At 44.4% G+C, this 22666-nt stretch overlaps 1 protein-coding gene across 1 annotated transcript in view; it reads right to left on the reverse strand.

Moving 5' to 3' along the window:
- The window catches only part of gramd2ab (GRAM domain containing 2Ab), a 102345-nt gene that overhangs the window by 69577 nt on the left and 10102 nt on the right, over positions 1 to 22666 (reverse strand). Inside the window, exon 2 of the mRNA XM_084168230.1 lies at positions 11651 to 11764. Coding sequence (XP_084024356.1) covers positions 11651 to 11757 — 107 coding nt within the window. The 5' untranslated portion in view covers positions 11758 to 11764. The remainder of the gene's footprint in view (positions 1 to 11650; positions 11765 to 22666) is intronic.

Genomic DNA, 22666 nt, shown 5'->3' on the forward strand with positions numbered 1-22666 from the left:
TGTGTGTGTGTGACAGGGCTATCATTACCTCCAATGCCATGGCTCCAGGCTCTCAGCTCTCACTGACTGAGATCTAACCAGCAGGTGAGTGGAGGCTCTTTGCTTTGTATTTGAAAGGTAGGTAGCAGTGTGTGTGTGACTCATTCTCTCTCTTTCCCAATTTCTTCAGAAAGTATTTATACCCCTTGACTTATTCCACATTTTGTTGTGTTACAGCCTGAATTCAAAAAGGATTAAATATATTTTGTATCTCTCCCATCTACACACAATACCCCATAATGACAAAGTGAAAACATGTTTTTAGAAATTTTAGCAAATGTATTGAACATGAAATAAGTATTTACACCCCTGAGTCAATACATGTTAGAATCACCTTAGGCAGTGATTACTGCTGAGTCTTTCTGGGTAAGTACCTAAGAGCTGGATTGTACAATATTTGCAAATTATAATTTTTACAATTCTTCAAGCGCTGTCAAGTTGGTTGTTGATCATTGCTAGACAGCCATTTTCAAGTCTTGCCATTGATTTTCAAGCCAATTTAACTAAAAACCGTAACTAGGCCACTCAGGAACATTCAATGTCGTCTTGATAAGCAACTCCAGTGTATATTTGGCCTTGTGTTTTAGGTTATTATCCTGCTGAAAGGTGAATTTGTCTCCCAGTGTCTCCCAGTGTCTGTTGGAAACCAGGTTTTCATCTAGGATATTGTCTGTGCTTAGCTCTATTCCTTTAATTGCTATCCCCCCCCAAAAAACTCCCCAGTCCTTGCTGATGACAAGCATACCCATAAAATGATCCAGCCACCACAATGCTTGGAAATATGAAGAGTGCTACTAAGTGATGTGTTGGATTTGCCCCAAACATAACGCTTTTTATTCAGGAAATAAAGTGAATTTCTTTTTTACTTTAGTGCCTTATTGCAAACAAGATGCATGTGTTGAAATATTTTTATTCTATACAGGCTTTCTTCTTTTCACTCTGCCATGTATGTCAGTATTGTGGAGTAACTACAATGTTGTTGATCCATCCTCAGTTTTCTCCTATCACAGCCATTAAACTCTGTAACTGTTTTAAAGTCTCCATTGGCCTCATGGTGAAATCCCTGAGCGGTTTCCTTCCTCTCCGGCAACTAAGTTAGGAAGGACGCCTGTATCTTTGTAGTGACTAGGTGTATTGATACACCATCCAAAGTGTAATTAATAACTTCACCATGCTCAAAGGGATATTTAATGTCTGCTTTATTTTTAATCTACCAATAAGTGCCCTTTATTGAGCGGCATTGGAAAACCTCCCTGGTCTTTGTGGTTGAATCTGTGTTTGAAATTCACTGCTTGACTTAGGGACCTTACAAATAATTGTATGTGTGGGATACAGATATGAGTTAGTCAGTCCATTCAACAAAGTGAGTCCATTCAACTTATTATGTGACTTGTTAAGCACATTTCTACTCCTGAACTTATTTAGGCTTGCCATAACAAAGGGGTTGAATACTTATTGACTCAAGACATTTCAGCTTTTTATTTTAATTAATTTGTAAAAATTTCTAAAAACATAATTCCACTTTGACATTATGGGATATTGTGTGTAGGCCAGTGACACAAGATCTCAATTGAATCCATCTTAAATTCAGGCTGAAACACAACAAAATGTGGAAAAAGTCAAGGGGTGTGAATACTTTCTGAAGGCACGGTATGTATTTCTCCCTCCTTTCCCCTCTTTTCCATAAATGTCTCTCCCTTCCCCCTTTTTCCCATATTTCTCTCTCCTCCCCCTCTCTTTCCCATCTAGTTCTCCCTCAATCCCCTTCTATCCATCTCACTCTTCCTCTTTACCCTCCCCTTCCTCTTATCCTCCTCCCTCCCCCTAGATATGTGTTACATAACGGGGTCTCCGCTCTTCTCTAGTAAACGTGTGCAGGCTGCACGTGCGCTGGGCTGCAGCACTCTCTCTCTCCATCTCTTCCCCTCACTCTCTTCCTGTGATCCTCTCGCTTTGCCTCTCCCAGCACTCTGCCTCTCCCAGCACTCTGCATCTCCTGCAGCCTCTTCGGTGCTGTGTGAGAGGAGGATGAGGAGTGTGTGTGTTATTTATGTGTGTGTGTGTGTGTGTGTGTGTGTGTGTGTGTGTGTGTGTGTGTGTGTGTGTAGGGGTAGGATCTATCTTAGGGAGGTGTTGTTGAGCTCTGCTGGGGCCCAGTTCAGATCACACCACAGCCGCACTGATATGGCGTTTAAGTGTGCGAGGAGCTTGAAGATGACCTGTCAGATAATTTTTTAGGAGATGTGTGCATTTACAACAGACAACATATATATATATATATTTAAATAGACTTAGACAACATAGACAACATATACATACAGGTAACTGCCAAAATAATGGAAACACTTGAGTTTGAATGTTTTGATGAGCATGAAAACGATGTAAACCATATGCCATGGCCGTCTCAGTCAATAGATCTCAACCCAATTGAACACTTATGGGAGATTCTGGAGCGCCTAAGACCGCGTTTTCCACCACCATCAACAAAACAGCAAATGACGGAATTTCTTGTGGAAGAATGCCAAGGTGCATTGAAGCTGTTCTGGCTCGTGGTGGCTCAACACCATATTAAGACATTATATTGGACATACTGCCAAATTCTCTAAAACGACATTGAAGGCGGATTATGGTAGAGAAATGAACATTACATTCTCTAGTAACAGCTCTGGTGGACATTTCTGCAGTCAGCAGACCAATTGCACGCTCCCTCAAAACTTGAGACATCTTTGACATTGTGTTGTGTGACAAAACTGCACATTTAAGAGTGGCCTTTTATTGTCCCCAGCACAAGGTGCACCTTTGTAATGATCATGCTGTTTAATCAGCTTCTTGATATGCCACAATGTCAAGTGGATGGGATTATCTTGGCAAAGGAGAAATGCTCACTAACAGGGATGTAAACAAATTTGTGCACACAATTTGAGAGAAATAAGCTTTTTGTGCATATGGCACATTTCTGGGATCTTTTATTTCAGCTCATGAAACATGGGACCAACAGTTTACATGTTGCGTTTATATTTTTGTTCAGTATACATATACAGTTGAATTTGGAAGTTTACATACACTTAGGTTGGAGTCATTAAAACTCGTTTTTCAACCACTCCACAAATGTCTTGTTTTGGCATGTCGTTTAGGACATCTACTTTGTGCATGACACAAGTAAGTTTTCCAACAATTGTTAACAGACAGATTATTTCACTTATAATTCACTGTATCACAATTCCAGTGGGTCAGAGGTTTACATACACTAAGTTGACTGTGCCTTTAAATAGCTTGGAAAATTCCAGAAAATGATGTCATGGCTTTAGAAGCTTCTGATAGGCTAATTGACATCATTTGAGTCAATTGGAAATGTACCTGTGGATGTATTTCAAGGCCTACCTTCAAACTCAGTGCCTCTTTGCTTGACATCATGGGAAAATCAAAAGAAATCAGCCAAGACCTCAGAAAAAAATTGTAGACCGCGACAAGTCTGATTCATCCTTGGGAGCAATTTCCAAACGCCTGAAGGTACCACGTTCATCTGTATAAACAATAGTACACAAGTATAAACACCATGGGACCACACAGCCATCATACCGCTCAGGAAGGAGACGCGTTCTGCCTCCTAGAGATGAACGTATTTTGGTGCGAAAAGTGCAAATCAATCCCAGAACAACAGCAAAAGACCTTTGGAAAGGAAACAGGTACAAAAGTATCTATATCCACAGTAAAACGAGTCCTATATCAACATAACCTGAAAGGCTGCTCAGCAAGGAAGAAGCCACTGCTCCAAAACCGCCATAAAAAAGCCAGACTACGGTTTGCAACTGCACATGGGGACAAAGATCGTACCGTTCTGGTCTGATGAAAAAAAATAGAACTGTTTGGCCATAATGACCATCGTTATGTTTGGAGGAAAAAGGGGGTCGGCTTGCAAGCCGAAGAACACCATCCCAACCGTGAAGCACGGGGTTGGCAGCATCATGCTGTGGGGGTGCTTTGCTGCAGGAGGGACTGGTGCACTTCACAAAATAGATGGCATCATGAGGAAGGACAATTATGTGGATATATTGAAGCAACATCTCAAGACATCAGTCAGGAAGTTAAAGCTTGGTCGCAAATGGGTCTTCCAAATGGACAATGACCCCAAGCATACTTCCAAAGTTGTTGCAAAATGGCTTAAGGACAACAGTTAAGGTATTGGATGACTAAAATGTAAATGTATTGGAGTGGCCATCACAAAGCCCTGACCTCAATCCTATAGAAAATGTGTGGGCAGAACTGAAAAAGCGTGTGCGAGCAAGGAAGCCTACAAACCTGACTCACTTACACCAGCTCTGTCATGTGGAATGGGCCAAAATTCACCTAACTTATTGTGAGAAGCTTGTGGAAGGCTACCAGAAACGTTTGACCCAAGTTAAACAATTTAAAGTTAATGCTACCAAATACTAATTGAGTGTCTGTAAACGTCTGACCCACTGGGAATGTGATGAAAGAAATAAAAGCTGAAATAAATCATTCTCTCTACTATTATTCTGACATTTCACATTCTTAAAATAAAGTGGTGATCCTAACTGACCTAAGACAGGGATTTTGTACTAGGATTAAATGTCAGGAATTGTGAAAACTGAGTTTAAATGTATTTGGCTAAGGTTTATGTAAACTTCCGACAACTGTACATAGACAACATATTCATGGTTGCACATTTAGGTGCTAATGCCTGAGAAGCCAGTGTTTGGAGGATACATTGGCACGGGTGTTGTTAGGCAAACCGTGCCAATATATCCTCCAAACACTGGCTTCGAGGGCATTATCACTTTTACACAAATCTAGGGTTGCTACCCCAGCCGGCTGGCCGTTCGTTCTATCGGTTTGGTTGCCAGAGACGCGACCCAGTCGTTCGTTCTAAATGTTCCATTGCCATAACATTGTCAAACAGTGCAGCCAGAATAACATCAAAGTAGCTGCATTTGCATTTGTTTAAGCTGTTTTCTAGGGACATTTATTTGGATACATCCATAACAATGAGCTAATGAGGCGCGATTTCGCCTGGCATAGAAAATGTGCTCTCTCGTCAGGACACTGTTGTTCAGAGGAGCTAGCCAACAACACAGCTAACATAATCACTTAAGCTGGAAAGACCGCAAACTAGCTGCACTTCGTTTCATTTGACCTTTTTTCAATTGACATTTCTTTGTATATATCCATAAAAATGATGCTGATTCATGATTTCGACTGGCTGAGAAACGCTGCCTGCCTGTCTGTCTCTTCCCGACACCTTCATTACTATGGGACAGCTGGAGATCGAATTTTAATATTGAAATAATGTTGCAAATGTCGGAGAGACAGACAGCAAGGTTCATACAAATCTCCGCTGTTGAAAACTAAATGTTAGTCTAAAAGAAATGTGAGATAATGTCTAGATGCTTTTTATTGTGGAGATCAAGTTTATAAATAAATCTTCTATTTCGACTTCGTCGGGAGAGGTTGTGTTTTTCTCTAGCAGGAGGTAAGCTTGGCTTCTCATATGGTGTTGAGTAAAGCTTAAACCATGTATTTAGATCGTAGGTAGGTAGTTTATTTAGGTAGTTATTGTAGGTTTCCGTAGGCAATTATTGTAGGTAAGTATTGTTTACGTATTGTTTAAGTATTGTTACGGCGGAGCCCGGCGAAGCACGAGGCTAGCTAGCTAGCGGGTAGCTACTGGTAACGTTTATTGGTTATTATCTGTTTAGTGCAATGGTGGAGAGTGGTTTCCAATGTTAATGTGCTAGCTAATGTGCTAGCTAGCCAACGTTAAAACATTTTTTTTGCTGCGTTATGAAAGGAACTTGACACGGACATGAATTATCTGTTTTGTGTGTTAACACACTCTTGGTATGCTAGCTAGCTAGCGGGTAGCTACTGGTAACGTTTATTGGTAATTATCTGTTTAGTGCAACGGTGGAGAGTTGTTTCCAATGTTAATGTGCTAGCTAACCAACGTTTAATTTTTGCTGCGTTACGAAAGAAACTAGACACGGACATGAATTATCTGTTTAGTGTGTTAACACACTCTTGGTAGTTTGTTGTAACCAAGTATTGGTGCTAAACTGTGTGTTATTGGATGCTAGCATGCTAGTTAGCTATGGCGTCATAGCTAGGCATCGTGGGCTGTTGTGGTTAGTTACTGTGGGTTGGCATTGTTGTTCGGCGGTGCCGGGGGTAGCACGAAGCTAGCTAGCTAGCCGTTCTTCAAACAAGGTCAACACAGTGGCCATTGCTAGCTAGCCAACAGACACGGACACGAATTATCTGCTTAGTGTGTTAACACACTATTGGTGGTTTGTTGTGACCAAGTGTTGGCGCTAAACTGTGTGTTTTTGGATGCAAGTGTTGGTGCTAAACTGTGTGTTTTTGGATGCTAGCATGCTAGTTAGCTATGGTGTCATAGTTAGCCAGCTGAATAAAGTGGGTTGAGTCTATTCCTTTAAACATTGAACCGCTGTGGTTCACAACAATTCTGATTTCTAAAGGTGGAAGTTGGTAGAGTTTCTGTTCGGGTGGTTCAGTGAAACAATTATAGTTGTTAGAAGTAGAAGTTTTTGGTGAGGGAGGCCCTCCTCTCTACCCTCCCAGATGTTTAGTTCATTTCATTCCGATCTCCTCTGCATTATTGTAGCCATTTGCTACAGCCTGTCAACTATGCCTCTGCCTATCCCTGTTCTCTCCTCTCTGCACAGGCTACACAAACGCCCCACACCGCGTGGCTGCTGCCTCTCTAACCTGATGGTCCCTGCACGCACCCCCACACCTGGAGTTCCAGGTCTCAGGCAGCCTCTGGAACTGCCGTTCTGCTGCCAACAAAGCTGACTTCATCCCAGCCTATGCTAATCTCCAGTCCCTCGACTTCCTGGCGCTGACGGAAACATGGATTACCACTGAAAACACTGCTACTCCTACTGCTCTCTCCTCGTCTGACCATGTGTTCTCGCATACCCGAGAGCATCTGGTCAGAGGGGTGGTGGCACAGGAATCCTCATCTCTCCCAAGTGGACATTCTCAATTTTTCCCCTAACCCATCTGTCTATCTCCTCATTTGAATTCCATGCTGTCACAGTCACTAGCCCATTTAAGCTTAATATCCTTGTCATCTATCGCCCTCCAGGTTCCCTTGGAGAGTTCATCAATGAGCTTGACGCCTTGATAAGTTCCTTTCCTGAGGATGGCTCACCCCTCACAGTTTTGGGGGATTTCAACCTCCCTATGTCCACATTTGACTCATTTCTCTCTGCCTCCTTCTTTCCACTTCTCTCCTCTTTTGACCTCACCCTCTCACCGTCCCCCCCTACTCACAAGGCAGGCAATACGCTTGACCTCATCTTTACTAGATGCTGCTCTTCTACTAATCTCACTGCAACTCCCCTCCATGTCTCCGACCACTACTTTGTTTCCTTTTCTCTCTCGCTCTCCTCCCACACTACTCACTCTGCCCCTACACAGATGGTAATGCGCCGCCGCAACCTTCGCTCTCTCTCTCCCACTACTCTCTCCTCTTCCATCCTATCATCTCTTCCCTCTGCTCAATCCTTCTCCCTCCAATCTCCTGATTCTGCCTCCTCAACCCTCCTCTCCTCCCTTTCTGCATCCTTTGACTCTCTGTGTCCCCTATCCTCCCGGCCGGCTCGGTCCTCCCCTCCAGCTCCGTGGCTTGATGACTCATTGCGAGCTCACAGAACAGAGCTCCGGGCAGCGGAGCGGAAATGGAAGAAAACTAAACTCCCTGCCGACCTGGCATCTTTTCACTCCCTCCTCTCTACATTTTCTTCATCTGTTTCTGCTGCTAAGGCCACTTTCTAACACTCTAAATTCCAAGCATCTGCCTCTAACCCTAGGAAGCTCTTTGCCACATTTTCCTCCCTCCTGACTCCTCCCCCCCCGCCCCCCCCCCTCTCTCTCTGTGGATGACTTCGTCAACCACTTTGAAAAGAAGGTTGACGACATTCGATCCTCGTTTGTTAAGTCTAATGACACTGCTGGTCCTACTCACACTGCCCTACCCTATGCTTTGACTTCTTTCTCCCCTCTCTCTCCAGATAAAATCCTGCGACTTGTGACTGCAGGCCGCCCAACAACCTGCCCGCTTGACCCCATCCCCTCCTCTCTTCTCCAGACCATCTCCGGTGACCTTCTCCCCTACCTCACCTCGCTGATCAACTCATCCTTGACCGCTGGCCATGTCCCTTCCGTCTTCAAGAGAGCGAGAGTTGCTCCCCTTCTCAAAAAACCAACACTCGATCCCACTGATGTCAACAACTACAGACCAGTATCCCTTCTTTCTTTTCTTTCCAAAACTATTGAGCGTGCCGTCTTTAGCCAACTCTCTTGCTATCTCTCTCAGAATGACCTTCTTGATCCAAACCAGTCAGGTTTCAGGACTGGTCATTCAACTGAGACTGCTCTTCTCTGTGTCACGGAGGCTCTCCGCACTGCTAAAGCTAACTCTCTCTCCTCTGCTCTTGTCCTTCTAGACCTGTCTGCTGCCTTTGATACTGTGAACCATCAGATCCTCCTCTCCACCCTCTCCGAGCTGGGCATCTCCGGCGCGGCTCACTCCTGGATTGCGTCCTACCTGACCGGTCGCTCCTACCAAGTGGCATGGCGAGAAGCTGTCTCCGCACCACGTGCTCTCACCACTGGTGTCCCCCAGGGCTCAGTTCTAGGCCCTCTCCTTTTCTCCCTATACACCAAGTCACTTGGCTCTGTCGTATCCTCACATGGCCTCTCCTATCATTGCTACGCTGACGATACACAACTAATCTTCTCCTTTCCCCCTTCTGATAACCAGGTGGCGAATCGCATCTCTGCATGTCTGGCAGACATATCAGTATGGATGACGGATCACCACCTCAAGCTGAACCCTGGCAAGACGGAGCTGCTCTTCCTCCCGGGGAAGGACTGCCCGTTCCATGATCTCGCCATCACGGTTGACAACTCCGCTGTGTCCTCCTCCCAGAGTGCGAAGAGCCTAGGCGTGACCCTGGACAACACCCTGTCGTTCTCCGCCAACATCAAGGCGGTGACCCGCTCCTGCAGGTTCATGCTCTACAACATTCGGAGAGTACAACCCTGCCTTACACAGGAAGCGGCACAGGTCCTAATCCAGGCACTTGTCATCTCCCGTCTGGACTACTGCAACTCGCTGTTGGCTGGCCTCCCTGCCTGTGCCATTAAACCCCTACAACTCATCCAGAATGCCGCAGTCTGGTGTTCAACCTTCCCAAGTTCTCTCACGTCACCCCCCTCCTCCGCACACTCCACTGGCTTCCAGTTGAAGCTCGCATCCGCTACAAGACCATGGTGCTTGCCTATGGAGCAGTGAGGGGAACGGCACCTCTGTACCTTCGGGCTCTGATCAGTCCCTACACCCAAACGAGGGCATTGCGTTCATCCACCTCTGGCCTGCTGGCTCCCCTTCCTCTGCGGAAGCATAGTTCCCGCTCAGCCCAGTCAAAACTGTTCGCTGCTCTGGCACCCCAATGGTGGAACAAGCTCCCCCACGACGCCAGGACAGCGGAGTCACTCACCACCTTCCGGAGACATTTGAAACCCCACCTCTTTAAGGAATACCTGGGATAGGATAAAGTAATCCTTCTACCCCCCCCCAAAAAAAAATTTGTAAAGTGATTATCCCACTGGCTATAGGGTGAACGCACCAATTGGTGAGTCGCTCTGGATAAGAGCGTCTGCTAAATGACGTAAATGTGCCCTTGAGCAAGGCACTTAACCCTAATTGCTCCTGTAAGTCGCTCTGGATAAGAGCGTCTGCTAAATGACTAAAATGTAAAAATGTAAAATGTAAATTGCTTGGCTGGGCTGATGAGACAGTGGATTGTGCAATCAGATGGAATAGAGTAAATAGGCATTTTAACGTCATAGATTTAGCCGGTGGTAACTTGTGGAATAGACACCGGCTGGAATGCGGTTTTAACCAATCAGCATTCAGGATTAGACCCACCCATTGTATATGTCACAATATTGTTTTGAACGTTCATTTTAGGGCTCAATGCAGTCTCAATGGGTGCTGATGACGATTTTGTCTAAAGTGCATTATTGTGGCTTGGAAACACGATGACATTTCAAAAGGAGGCAAATAATTAGTAAGACAAGCTTTTGTGATCATTGTGATGTCTCCAGATTGACTTTAGATGCATAATTTTTTTAACTAGCTAGCTAAGATTGAGGGGAGAGCACCAACATTTTTGCTAGCTAACTTTAGCATTGCTAGCTATTTCTGATGAACTTTGCTAGCTCATGGCAACATTGCCACTTGCCTAAATGAAACTTGAAGACATCACAATGATGGCAAAGTTGTTTTCTACTTATTATTTGTCTACTTTAGCAATGTCATCATATTTCCAGGCCACAATAGTGTACATTTTACGAAACAGCCATTAGCCTCCATTCAGAAAGACTTGGTATTAACCATCAGTCAGACATCAATAAGCTGCGGCATCTGTAGCAGCTGATAACAATGGCAACGACGCGATCGAGTGACTGAGGTGCAACCTATAAATATATATTTACATAGACAACATATTTACCTAGACATCATAGACAATAGACATCATAGACAATAGGCAACATAGACAATAGACAACATAGACAACATATTTACCTAGACAACATAGACAATGCTTTTGCCCCCTTATTTCCAGCCTTTTCCCTCAAAGAGCTAGCTCGTCTCTCTGACCAGGTCTAGTTTTCCCTCTTTGGCTCAGTGCAGTGAGCAGACAGTATCACCACAGGAATTCTCTTTACATGTGAGACCCTCTGAGTGAGCAGAGACACGACGCCTTTGTTTGTGTGTGTGCATGCGTTTTGAGTGTGTGTGCGTTTTCTGTTTGTGTGATGTGTGTGTGTGTATGGGGCGGGGGGCTTTTCCAGTTTCATATCTAATGATCCAAACTCCCTCTGTATTTTCTCCCTCAGCACGCACCCTTCTAGGCTTTCATGTGCTGCCAACGAGCCTGTTTATCAGTCACACTCCCAGAACAGCACAGACTACTGCTGCCTCACTGTTAGGACTGTTACTACGAGAGCTTCAGACAGATCTCAGATCATGCAATTACGTTATTTTAAGGTTGAGAATTGGTTTTCTGATTCAGAAGATGTCATATAAACAGATTAAAACGTGATTTTCTGGTTGCTAAAAAGATGTTAACAAAATGTCCTTATACAACCATGATCATGACGTTATTGTAACTAGTTTTGCTTGCTGGTAGTGCAGTGTGACCAGAGTAGCCACATTAACCATGACTGACTGAGTGCGTACATCATGCCAGCATGAGGTGACATTATCCATCTGTTTAGCACTCTGGAGTCTGCAGGGAGGCAGACGACTTTCACACTAGAGTCGGAGCCCTCTTCTATTTGCCCTAACGATTGCTAAAATATGTTTTTGACCACTCAAAGGCAATGGAGTATATCATATACAGGATTCTTATAAGTGTACTGTATGGAAAGGGAGTAGGTTGAAGTGACCCTAGGTCAGTTCTTCTGAGGTCAGTTTTATAACCCAACAATTAAGATTAGGATTGAGAGGGTTAGCTGATCCTAAATTGTGCCATAGGAAGTGGAGATGCCTCACCTGAACTGTGGTTGGCAGTGTCCATCATCCTCCTTGGCGGCCTCTGCCAGCAACTCAAGCGGGCTCAGGACACTGATGTCATCACTCTGCTCCTGGTGTTCCATCATTTTCAGCCTGAGGGGACAGAACAAAACACAAAACACAAAACACACTGACTAAATTATCAACAGAAACACTTCACTCAAGTACATACACATACCCTTTTCTAACTATCGTGCTGACTCTAAACTGTGCTAGCAGATGATATTTTGCTTTCACATTGTCTTTTTCAGCTACAATGGTGGATGTGTAACTGGGCCAGCTCAGTACAGCTTGGTTTCACTCTGCTCAGTGGTGTGAAAAGCCCTATAAACCCACTTTCCCAGGATATTGTCCACCGCTACAGTCAGGTCCATAATTATTGGCACCCTTGATAAAGATGAGCAAAAAACACTATATAAACTGTAGAAAATATATAATATATTGCATGCTCAAAACAATTTGAAATGTATTTTATATTAATACAATTACTCAGAGAAAGAGATTGTGTTTAAAAAGTAATATACAGTGGGGAAAAAAAGTATTTAGTCAGCCACCAATTGTGCAAGTTCTCCCACTTAAAAAGATGAGAGAGGCCTGTAATTTTCATCATAGGTACACGTCAACTATGACAGCCAAAATGAGAAAAAAACCCCAGAAAATCACATTGTAGGATTTTTAATGAATTGATTTGCAAATTATGGTGGAAAATAAGTATTTGGTCAATAACAAAAGTTTCTCAATACTTTGTTATATACCCTTTGTTGGCAATGACACAGGTCAAACGTTTTCTGTAAGTCTTCACAAGGTTTTCACACACTGTTGCTGGTATTTTGGCCCATTCCTCCATGCATATCTCCTCTAGAGCAGTTATGTTTTGGGGCTGTCGCTGGGCAACACAGACTTTCAACTCCCTCCAAAGATTTTCTATGGGGTTGAGATCTGGAGACTGGCTAGGCCACTCCAGGACCTTGAAATGCTTCTTACGAAGCCACTCCTTCGTTGCCCGGGCGGTGTGTTTGTGATCATTGTCATGCTGAAAGACCCAGCCACGTTTCATCTTCAATGCCCTTGCTGATGGAAGGAGGTTTTCACTCAAAATCTCACGATACATGGCCCCATTCATTCTTTCCTTTACACGGATCAGTCGTCCTGGTCCCTTTGCAGAAAAACAGCCCCAAAGCATGATGTTTCCACCCCCATGCTTCACAGTAGGTATGGTGTTCTTTGGATGCAACTCAGCATTCTTTGTCCTCCAAACACGACGAGTTGAGTTTTTACCAAAAAGTTATATTTTGGTTTCATCTGACCATATGACATTCTCCCAATCCTCTTCTGGATCATCCAAATGCACTCTAGCAAACTTCAGACGGGCCTGGACATGTACTGGCTTAAGCAGGGGGACACGTCTGGCACTGCAGGATTTGAGTCCTTGGCGGCGTAGTGTGTTACTGATGGTAGGCTTTGTTACTTTGGTCCCAGCTCTCTGCAGGTCATTCACTAGGTCCCCCTGTGTGGTTCTGGGAATTTTGCTCACCGTTCTTGTGATCATTTTGGCCCCACGGGGTGAGATCTTGCGTGGAGCCCCAGATCGAGGGAGATTATCAGTGGTCTTGTATGTCTTCCATTTCCTAATAATTGATCCCACAGTTGATTTCTTCAAACCAAGCTGCTTACCTATTGCAGATTCAGTCTTCCCAGCCTGGTGCAGGTCTACAATTTTGTTTCTGGAGTCCTTTGACAGCTCTTTGGTCTTGGCCATAGTGGAGTTTGGAGTGTGACTGTTTGAGGTTGTGGACAGGTGTATTTTATACTGATAACAAGTTCAAACAGGTGCCATTAATACAGGTAACGAGTGGAGGACAGAGGAGCCTCTTAAAGAAGAAGTTACAGGTCTGTGAGAGCCAGACATCTTGCTTGTTTGTAGGTGACCAAATACTTATTTTCCACCATAATTTGCAAATAAATTCATAAAAAATCCTACAATGTGATTTTCTGGATATTTTTTTCTCAATTTGTCTGTCATAGTTGACGTGTACCTATGATGAAAATTGCAGGCCTCTCTCATCTTTTTAAGTGGGAGAACTTGCACAATTGGTGGCTGACTAAATACTTATTTTCCCCACTGTATATATATTTGTTTTTAAGATAGGGTTCAAAATGATCAACACCCATTTTCAGTACTCCAGCACCCTACCCTTGGATAACGACACTGAGCCTTTTTCTAAAATGTTTTATGAGATTGGAGAACACATTGGGAGGGATCTTAGACCATTCCTCAATACATAATCTTTCCAGATTCTTGACATCCTTTGTCTGCTCTTATGGACTGCCCTCTTCAATTAAAACCACAGGTTTTCAATGGGGTTCAAATCCGGAGACTGAGATGGCCATTGCAAAATGTTTATGGTGGGTTTGGCATTGAAAAACAGAAGCATATGTAGAAAAGTATCTCATATCTACGGTAAAATATGGTGGTTCTTTGATGTTATGGGGCTATTTTGGTTCCACTGGTCCTGGGGCACTTGTTAAGCTCAACGGCATCATGAAATTTACCAAGTACCAGGACATTTTAGCCAAAAACCAGGTAGTAGTATTTAGCAGTATTTATTGGGTTCCCCAATTAGCCGCTACCAAGGCAGCGGCTACTCTTCCTGGGGTCCAAACAGGAAACAAAACAAAACAAATAAAATACATAATACAGTGGGGGAAAAAAGTATTTAGTCAGCCACCAATTGTGCAAGTTCTCCCACTTAAAAAGATGAGAGAGGCCTGTAATTCACATTGTAGGATTTTTTATGAATTTATTTGCAAATTATGGTGGAAAATAACAAACAAGCAAGATTTCTGGCTCTCACAGACCTGTAACTTCTTCTTTAAGAGGCTCCTCTGTCCTCCACTCGTTACCTGTATTAATTGCACCTGTTTGAACTTGTTATCAGTATAAAAGACACCTGTCCACAACCTCAAACAGTCACACTCCAAACTCCACTATGGCCAAGACCAAAGAGCTGTCAAAGGACACCAGAAACAAAATTGTAGACCTGCACCAGGCTGGGAAGACTGAATATGCAATAGGTAAGCAGCTTGGTTTGAAGAAATCAACTGTGGGAGCAATTATTAGGAAATGGAAGACATACAAGACCACTGATAATCTCCCTCGATCTGGGGTTCCACGCCAGATCTCACCCCATGGGGTCAAAATGATCACAAGAACGGTGAGCAAAAATCCCAGAACCACACGGGGTGACCTAGTGAATGACCTGCAGAGAGCTGGGACCAAAGTAACAAAGCCTACCATCAGTAACACACTACGCCACCAGGGACTCAAATCCTGCAGTGCCAGACGTGTCCCCCTGCTTAAGCCAGTACATGTCCAGGCCCGTCTAAAGTTTGCTAGAGTGCATTTGGATGATCCAGAAGAGGATTGGGAGAATGTCATATGATCAGATGAAACCAAAATAGAACTTTTTGGTAAAAACTCAACTCGTCGTGTTTGGAGGACAAAGAATGCTGAGTTGCATCCAAAGAACACCATACCTACTGTGAAGCATGGGGGTGGAAACATCATGCTTTGGGGCTGTTTTTCTGCAAAGGGACCAGGACGACTGATCCGTGTAAAGGAAAGAATGAATGGGGCCATGTATCGTGAGATTTTGAGTGAAAACCTCCTTCCATCAGCAAGGGCATTGAAGATGAAACGTGGCTGGGTCTTTCAGCATGACAATGATCCCAAACATACCACCCGGGCAACGAAGGAGTGGCTTCGTAAGAAGCATTTCAAGGTCCTGGAGTGGCCTAGCCAGTCTCCAGATCTCAACCCCATAGAAAATCTTTGGAGGGAGTTGAAAGTCCGTGTTGTCCAGCGATAGCCCCAAAACATCACTGCTCTAGAGGAGATCTGCATGGAGGAATGGGCCAAAATACCAGCAACAGTGTGTGAAAACCTTGTGAAGACTTACAGAAAACATTTGACCTGTGTCATTGTCAACAAAGGGTATATAACAAAGTATTGAGAAACTTTTGTTATTGACCAAATACTTATTTTCCACCATCATTTGCAAATAAATTCATAAAAAATCCTACAATGTGATTTTCTGGAGAATGTAGCACAATTTTTTTTCTCATTTTGTCTGTCATAGTTGACGTGTACCTATGATGAAAATTACAGGTCTCTCTCATCTTTTTAAGTGGGAGAACTTGCACAATTGCTGGCTGACTAAATACTTTTTTCCCCCACTGTAGGTCAACTATTCTACTACGGGGTTGTCTAATCTTTTTTAAAATAACAACATTACATGGCAGAAATAGTAGCACTGGAAAGTTCCATCCTGAGTGATAAAGTATAGCCTTTGAATTACTTTGCCAGGAGCTACAGTATGCTACACACCACTGTTTGATTTGAGCGCTGCGGTGGTGGACATTATAGACTATTTCATTCCCTTCATCTGAACATCGGAGTGTCATCAACAATCATGTAGGTCAGTTCAGTGCACACACCGTAACAGAGAAAATAAAATATTTGAGGATACATTAATTTGGGAATATATTTCGTAGAACAGACATGCTTCTGTATTCAGCTATGTCATCTCCAAACCAAACGCTTGGTTAGTGAGAGTCACACACCTTGACGGACCCCTAATGAATTGGTTTGGCTGACCAGCTTTGGGTATCCACGTACTAATAACTGTGGGATTCCAGTTGTTCCGCTCACGAGTTCAGACAACCACAACAAAGTGTGTTTTTCTGCTTGTCCTTAATGGTTTCCTGTCAATCCACTAAACTGGTACACAGCCTTGTGGGCCCTGACCTGAAAGTCCTCTTTCATTAGCTAATAACGTTCTTACTCTACTCTAAGAGAGTAGAAAGACACTAATGAGAATAACAACAGCAGACTGGGTCGCTGTATGAGGGAAGACACGCATGCTAACAGCTGATTGGCTAGCATGGAATGATAGGTGACAGTTGATTAGTTGGCTAGGAATGGAAAGACAAGGTAGCTGATAACTGACAAGACAGGTTGAGAAGTGAAGTGAGGATCAGGCTGTCAGTTCAGCTAACAGCCCAGCTTATTGAAAAGGTGGGAAGGAGAGAGGGAGAGAGTGTGGAGATAACAGCTAAATATAGAGGTACGACCATCATTAAAAGACTGCAGGGAGAAAGATTGAGGCGTGGGCGCTCGCACAGTTTCAGAGACGTTAGCTTGGCAAAGCACGTAGACGCCATCGACTGGGTGAACAGTGAACCCATTTAGAAACAGTAATTAGCGGCACATCAAACAAAATACCATTGTTTCATCTTCTCTCCAGTGTTCTGAAGGGAATAAAACAGAGCCAGTTTGCTGAACAGATGCAATTTTAAAGGGTGATAAGATGGAAGTGAATCTGAGATAAGACCACCACTGAGCTTGACCCGTCTCCATTCAAGTCCATGTTCCGTACATGCTTGACGCACACCAAGAACAAGGTCCTTCAACCTCCCCCTGCTGTAAAATCCCTTATCACCCTAAAGCCTTTCAAGGACTTCATATCTTTGTTCTTCTGAAGATGCGGAAGACCCCACATTCTTCATTGGTGTACATGATAAACACCCATTCTCGAGATATTCTTTCAAGCATTCAAAGGACGGTTAACACTATGACTGAAGGTTCAACCGGGGATGCCAGGCAGTGATGGGTTTACATTGAGACAGAGGATTACATGGCGTGACAGCGAGATGACAACGAGTGTGACAGGTAGTGATGCACTGAGTGTAAATAGTGTGGTGGCAGCAAACGGCGAAGCAGCAGAAACACAATGAGTGCCAAAAGTAACTAGGTTGACGAGTCTGTATGTGTGAGCTGTATGAGAAGAGAGAATGATGAACGCACGCATGCACACACACACACACACACACACACACACACACACACACAATTCAATGTGAGAAGTAAGTAACTACTCTCACATTCAAATTCAAAGAGCTGAAACAGCCCTACTTTAACTAGGGAGACAAGGCATTCACAGCTCTTGGTCTATCAGCCCCAGATTCTGTATTCTGTACTTATAATTGACTATCTTGCCAGGTTCCCATCCTTACCAAAGCTACCCCACTCAGGGACACTGAAGAGAAGAAAATTGTGCTTTTGGAGGACATCCAAAATGCAGCTCAGGGAAAAGCTCAGGGCAGGTCCGGAGGACTAGCTGGCACTGTGTTTTCTTTAGTTGTGATGTGACTGGAGTCGGGACTGCCATGGGATAGAGTTGGCACCAGACACTGCCCGCCCGGACTGTCCGGACACAAAGGGAGTTTTATATCCCCACCATGTCCTCAACCAAAAGCAAAAAAGAGAAAGAGAAAGGGTAAAATGAGACGGAAGAGTGATCTTATTGTTTGAGGGAAATATTACAGGAGATGATGAGGGTGGATTACAGGCCAGCATGACATGTCTTGGGAGATGTTTTTTCATGTCTTGGGAGATGTTTTTTAATAATGGCAGTGAAAAGAGAATGGAGCAAGCCTGGCTCATTATTCTCTGTCCAGTGGCCCTGCACTATGAATAGACACAGGCTTCCTTACTCGATAAAGACAAACCACATCACCACAAAAAAGCTCTTGGCATTTCCGTGACAGTGTTTGACATATTTTGCACATATTGTCAGTTACTTTCTTTCGTCCCCACTGCTTGTAAAATCTCACTCTGCCACACCGTCATGTACGGCCGCTACGCACGCAGGCATTTTCTCTCCCCGTCGCCATGGCAACAGCCTGAGAAAAGGCCATTCGAGTCGGGCATTTTCTTCTTCTTGCTATTTACCGAGTTCTAAAGTGGACATGAGGACACACCTTGTTTAATGGTCAACAGATAGAAACCCAGTGCAAACATAACCTGGGCTATATGAATAGTGCAGCTTATCTCACGAAAGGTCAGGTAGCACACAAAACAGAGGACCTTGAGAGTGTTGCGAAACAAATCATCTGTGAGCAAGTGTAGCCTTTCCGTTCCCTCAGACAAACATGAATGCCTTCAAAAGGGAGTCACAATTAAAATTGTGCTAAACAGAACAAAGAATAACTTCTAAAAATAAATACATAGGAACAGTATTCTGATAGTGTTGAAATAGTGGATAGAAATCAAATCAAATCAAATCAAATTTTATTGGTCACATGCGCCGAATACAACAGGTGCAGACATTACAGTGAAATGCTTACTTACAGCCCTTAACCAACAGTGCATTTATTTTAAACAAAAAAGTAAGAATAAAACAACAACAAAAAAGTGTTGAGAAAAAAAAGAGCAGAAGTAAAAAATAAAGTGACAGTAGGGAGGCTATATATACAATAGAATAAAGTGACAGTAGGGAGGCTATATATACAGGGGGGTACCGTTGCATAGTCAATGTGCGGGGGCACCGGCTAGTTGAGGTAATATGTACATGTGGGTAGAGTTAAAGTGACTATGCATAAATACTTAACAGAGTAGCAGCAGCGTAAAAAGGATGGGGTGGGGGGGCAGTGCAAATAGTCCGGGTAGCCATGATTAGCTGTTCAGGAGTCTTATGGCTTGGGGGTAGAAGCTGTTGAGAAGTCTTTTGGACCTAGACTTGGCACTCCGGTACCGCTTGCCGTGCGGTAGCAGAGAGAACAGTCTATGACTAGGGTGACTGGAGTCTTTGACAATTTTGAGGGCCTTCCTCTGACACCGCCTGGTATAGAGGTCCTGGATGGCAGGGAGCTTTGCCCCAGTGATGTACTGGGCCGTACGCACTACCCTCTGTAGTGCCTTGCGGTCAGAGGCCAAGCAGTTGCCATACCAGGCGGTGATGCAACCAGTCAGGATGCTCTCGATGGTGCAGCTGTAGAATTTTTTGAGGATCTGAGGACCCATGCCAAATCTTTTTAGTCTCCTGAGAGGGAATAGGCTTTGTCGTGCCCTCTTCACGACTGTCTTGGTGTGTTTGGACCATGATAGTTCGTTGGTGATGTGGACACCAAGGAACTTGAAGCTCTCAACCTGTTCCACTACAGCCCCGTCGATGAGAATGGGGGCGTGCTCAGTCCTCTTTTTTTTCCTGTAGTCCACAATCATCTCCTTTGTCTTGGTCACGTTGAGGGAGAGGTTGTTGTCCTGGCACCACACGGCCAGATCTCTGACCTCCTCCCTATAGGCTGTCTCATCGTTGTCGGTGATCAGGCCTACCACTGTTGTGTCGTCGGCAAACTTAATGATGGTGTTGGAGTCGTGCCTGGCCATGCAGTCATGGGTGAACAGAGAGTACAGGAGGGGACTGAGCACGCACCCCTGAGGGGCCCCCGTGTTGAGGATCAGTGTGGCAGATGTGTTGTTACCTACCCTTACCACCTGGGGGCGGCCCGTCAGGAAGTCCAGGATCCAGTTGCAGAGGGAGGTGTTTAGTCCCAGGATCCTTAGCTTAGTGATGAGCTTTGAGGGCACTATGGTGTTGAATGCTGAGCTGTAGTCAATGAATAGCATTCTCACGTAGGTGTTCCTCTTGTCCAGGTGGGAAAGGGCAGTGTGGAGTGCGATAGAGATTGCATCATCTGTGGATCTGTTGGGGCGGTATGCAAATTGGAGTGGGTCTAGGGTTTCTGGGATTATGCTGTTGATGTGAGCCATGACCAGTCTTTCAAAGCACTTCATGGCTACAGACGTCAGTGCCACGGGTCGGTAGTCATTTAGGCAGGTTATCTTAGAGTTCTTGGGCACGGGGACTATGGTGGTCTGCTTGAAACATGTTGGTATTACAGACTCAGTCAGGGACATGTTGAAAATGTCAGTGAAGACACTTGCCAGTTGGTCAGCACATGCTCGGAGTACACGTCCTGGTAATCCGTCTGGCCCTGCGGCCTTGTGAATGTTGACCTGCTTAAAAGTCTTACTCACATCGGCTACGGAGAGCGTGATCACATAGTCGTCCGGAACAGCTGGTGCTCTCATGCATGCTTCAGTGTTGCTTGCCTCGAAGCGAGCATAGAAGTGGTTTAGCTCGTCTGGTAGGCTTGTGTCACTGGGCAGCTCGCGGCTGTGCTTCCCTTTGTAGTCTGTAATAGTTTTCAAGCCCTGCCACATCCGACGAGCGTCAGAGCCAGTGTAGTATGATTCAATCTTAGACCTGTATTGACTCTTTGCCTGTTTGATGGTTCGTCGGAGGTCATAGCGGGATTTCTTATAAGCGTCCGGGTTAGAGTCCCGTTCCTTGAAAGCGGCAGCTCTACCCTTTAGCTCAGTGCGGATGTTTCCTGTAATCCATGGCTTCTGGTTGGGGTATGTACGTACGGTCACTGTGGGGACGACATCATCGATGCACTTATTGATGAAGCCAGTGACTGATGTGGTGTACTCCTCAATGCTGTCTGAAGAATCCCTGAACATGTTCCAGTCTGTGCTAGCAAAACAGTCCTGTAGCTTAGCATCTGCGTCATCTGACCACTTTTTTATTAGCCGAGTCACTGGTGCTTCCTGCTTCAGTTTTTGCTTATAAGCAGGAATCAGGAGGATAGAGTTATGGTCAGATTTGCCAAATGGAGGGCGAGGGAGAGCTTTGTATGCGTCTCTGTGTGTGGAGTAAAGGTGGTCTAGAGTTTTTTCCCCTCTGGTTGCACATTTAACATGCTGGTAGAAATGAGGTAGAACGGATTTAAGTTTCCCTGCATTAAAGTCCCCTGCTACTAGGAGCGCTGCATCTGGATGAGCGTTTTCCTGTTGATTAATGGCCTTGTACAACTCATTCAGTGCAATCTTAATGCCAGCATTGGTTTGTGGTGGTAAATAGACAGCTATGAAAAGTATAGATGAAAACTCTCTTGGTAAATAGTGTGGTCTACAGCTTATCATAAGATACTCTACCTCAGGCGAGCAAAACCTTGAGACTTCCTTAGTATTTGATTTTGTGCACCAGCTGTTGTTTACAAAAATACAGAGACCGCCACCCCTCGTCTTACCCGAGTCTGCCGTTCTGTCCTGCCGATGTAGCGTATAGCCTGCTAGCTGAATGTTGTCATTGTTGTCATTCAGCCACGACTCCGTGAAACATAAGATATTACAGTTTTTAATGTCCCGTTGGTAGGATAACCGTAATCTTAAATCGTCCATTTTATTATCCAAAGCTTGAACGTTGGCTAATAGGATTGATGGGAGAGGCAGTTTACTCGTTCGCCGTCGGATCTTTACAAGGCACCCCGACCTACGTCCACGGTATCTCCGTCTCTTCCTCACGCGAATGACGGGGATCTGGGCCTTGTCTGGAGTCTGTAGAATATCCTTCGCGAACGCCTCGTTGAAAAAAAAGTGTTCGTCCAACGCGAGGTGAGTAATCGCTGTCCTGATATCCAGAAGCTCTCTTTGGTTATAAGAGACGATGGCATAAACATTATGTACAAAATAAATTACAAATAACGCGGAAAAACACACATAATAGTACAATTGGTTAGAGGGCTGTAAAACGGCAGCCATCTTCTTCCGGCGCTGTTCTGTAGAGTGAATGTGTATTTCAGAGTAAAAACATGGGATAAAATGTGAAAACTATATGAGTCAGTCTGTTGGCGTACTATATAAGTGTACTATGAGTATCTGGTTTCCTGTTCCTGTCAGCTTCAGCAGTCATTAAAGTGATGCTCCAGAGCTTTTGTATAATTTCAGCCAGTAGTTTTGGAAGTAGTGCTCACGAGCCAAAAATGATGCACAATTGTGTACTATGTCATCCATTTCGTATTAAATGTTACGTACACCATGTTATGAAGTAAGTGCTAAAGATCCCAGACAGCATCTTTAAGAAGAGTTCACGCCTCTCCATTGCCTTCCTTTCTTTCCAGTCCACCCTTTTCACACATCTCCTGACGTGATCCTATCTGCAACAGCTGCGGACATCACACACACTGCCTGAGAAGACAGGTACAAGCTCCATCGAGACAAACCATGACTACGGTTTCCATGGCTCCCTGAATCTTGGAAACCCATTTCCTGTGATGTGGCTTGGAACATAAATAGATCTAATTAGT

The sequence above is a fragment of the Coregonus lavaretus genome, assembly GCF_964263955.1.
Source record: "Coregonus lavaretus genome assembly, chromosome: 9".
Classification (NCBI taxonomy): Eukaryota; Metazoa; Chordata; class Actinopteri; order Salmoniformes; family Salmonidae; genus Coregonus; species Coregonus lavaretus.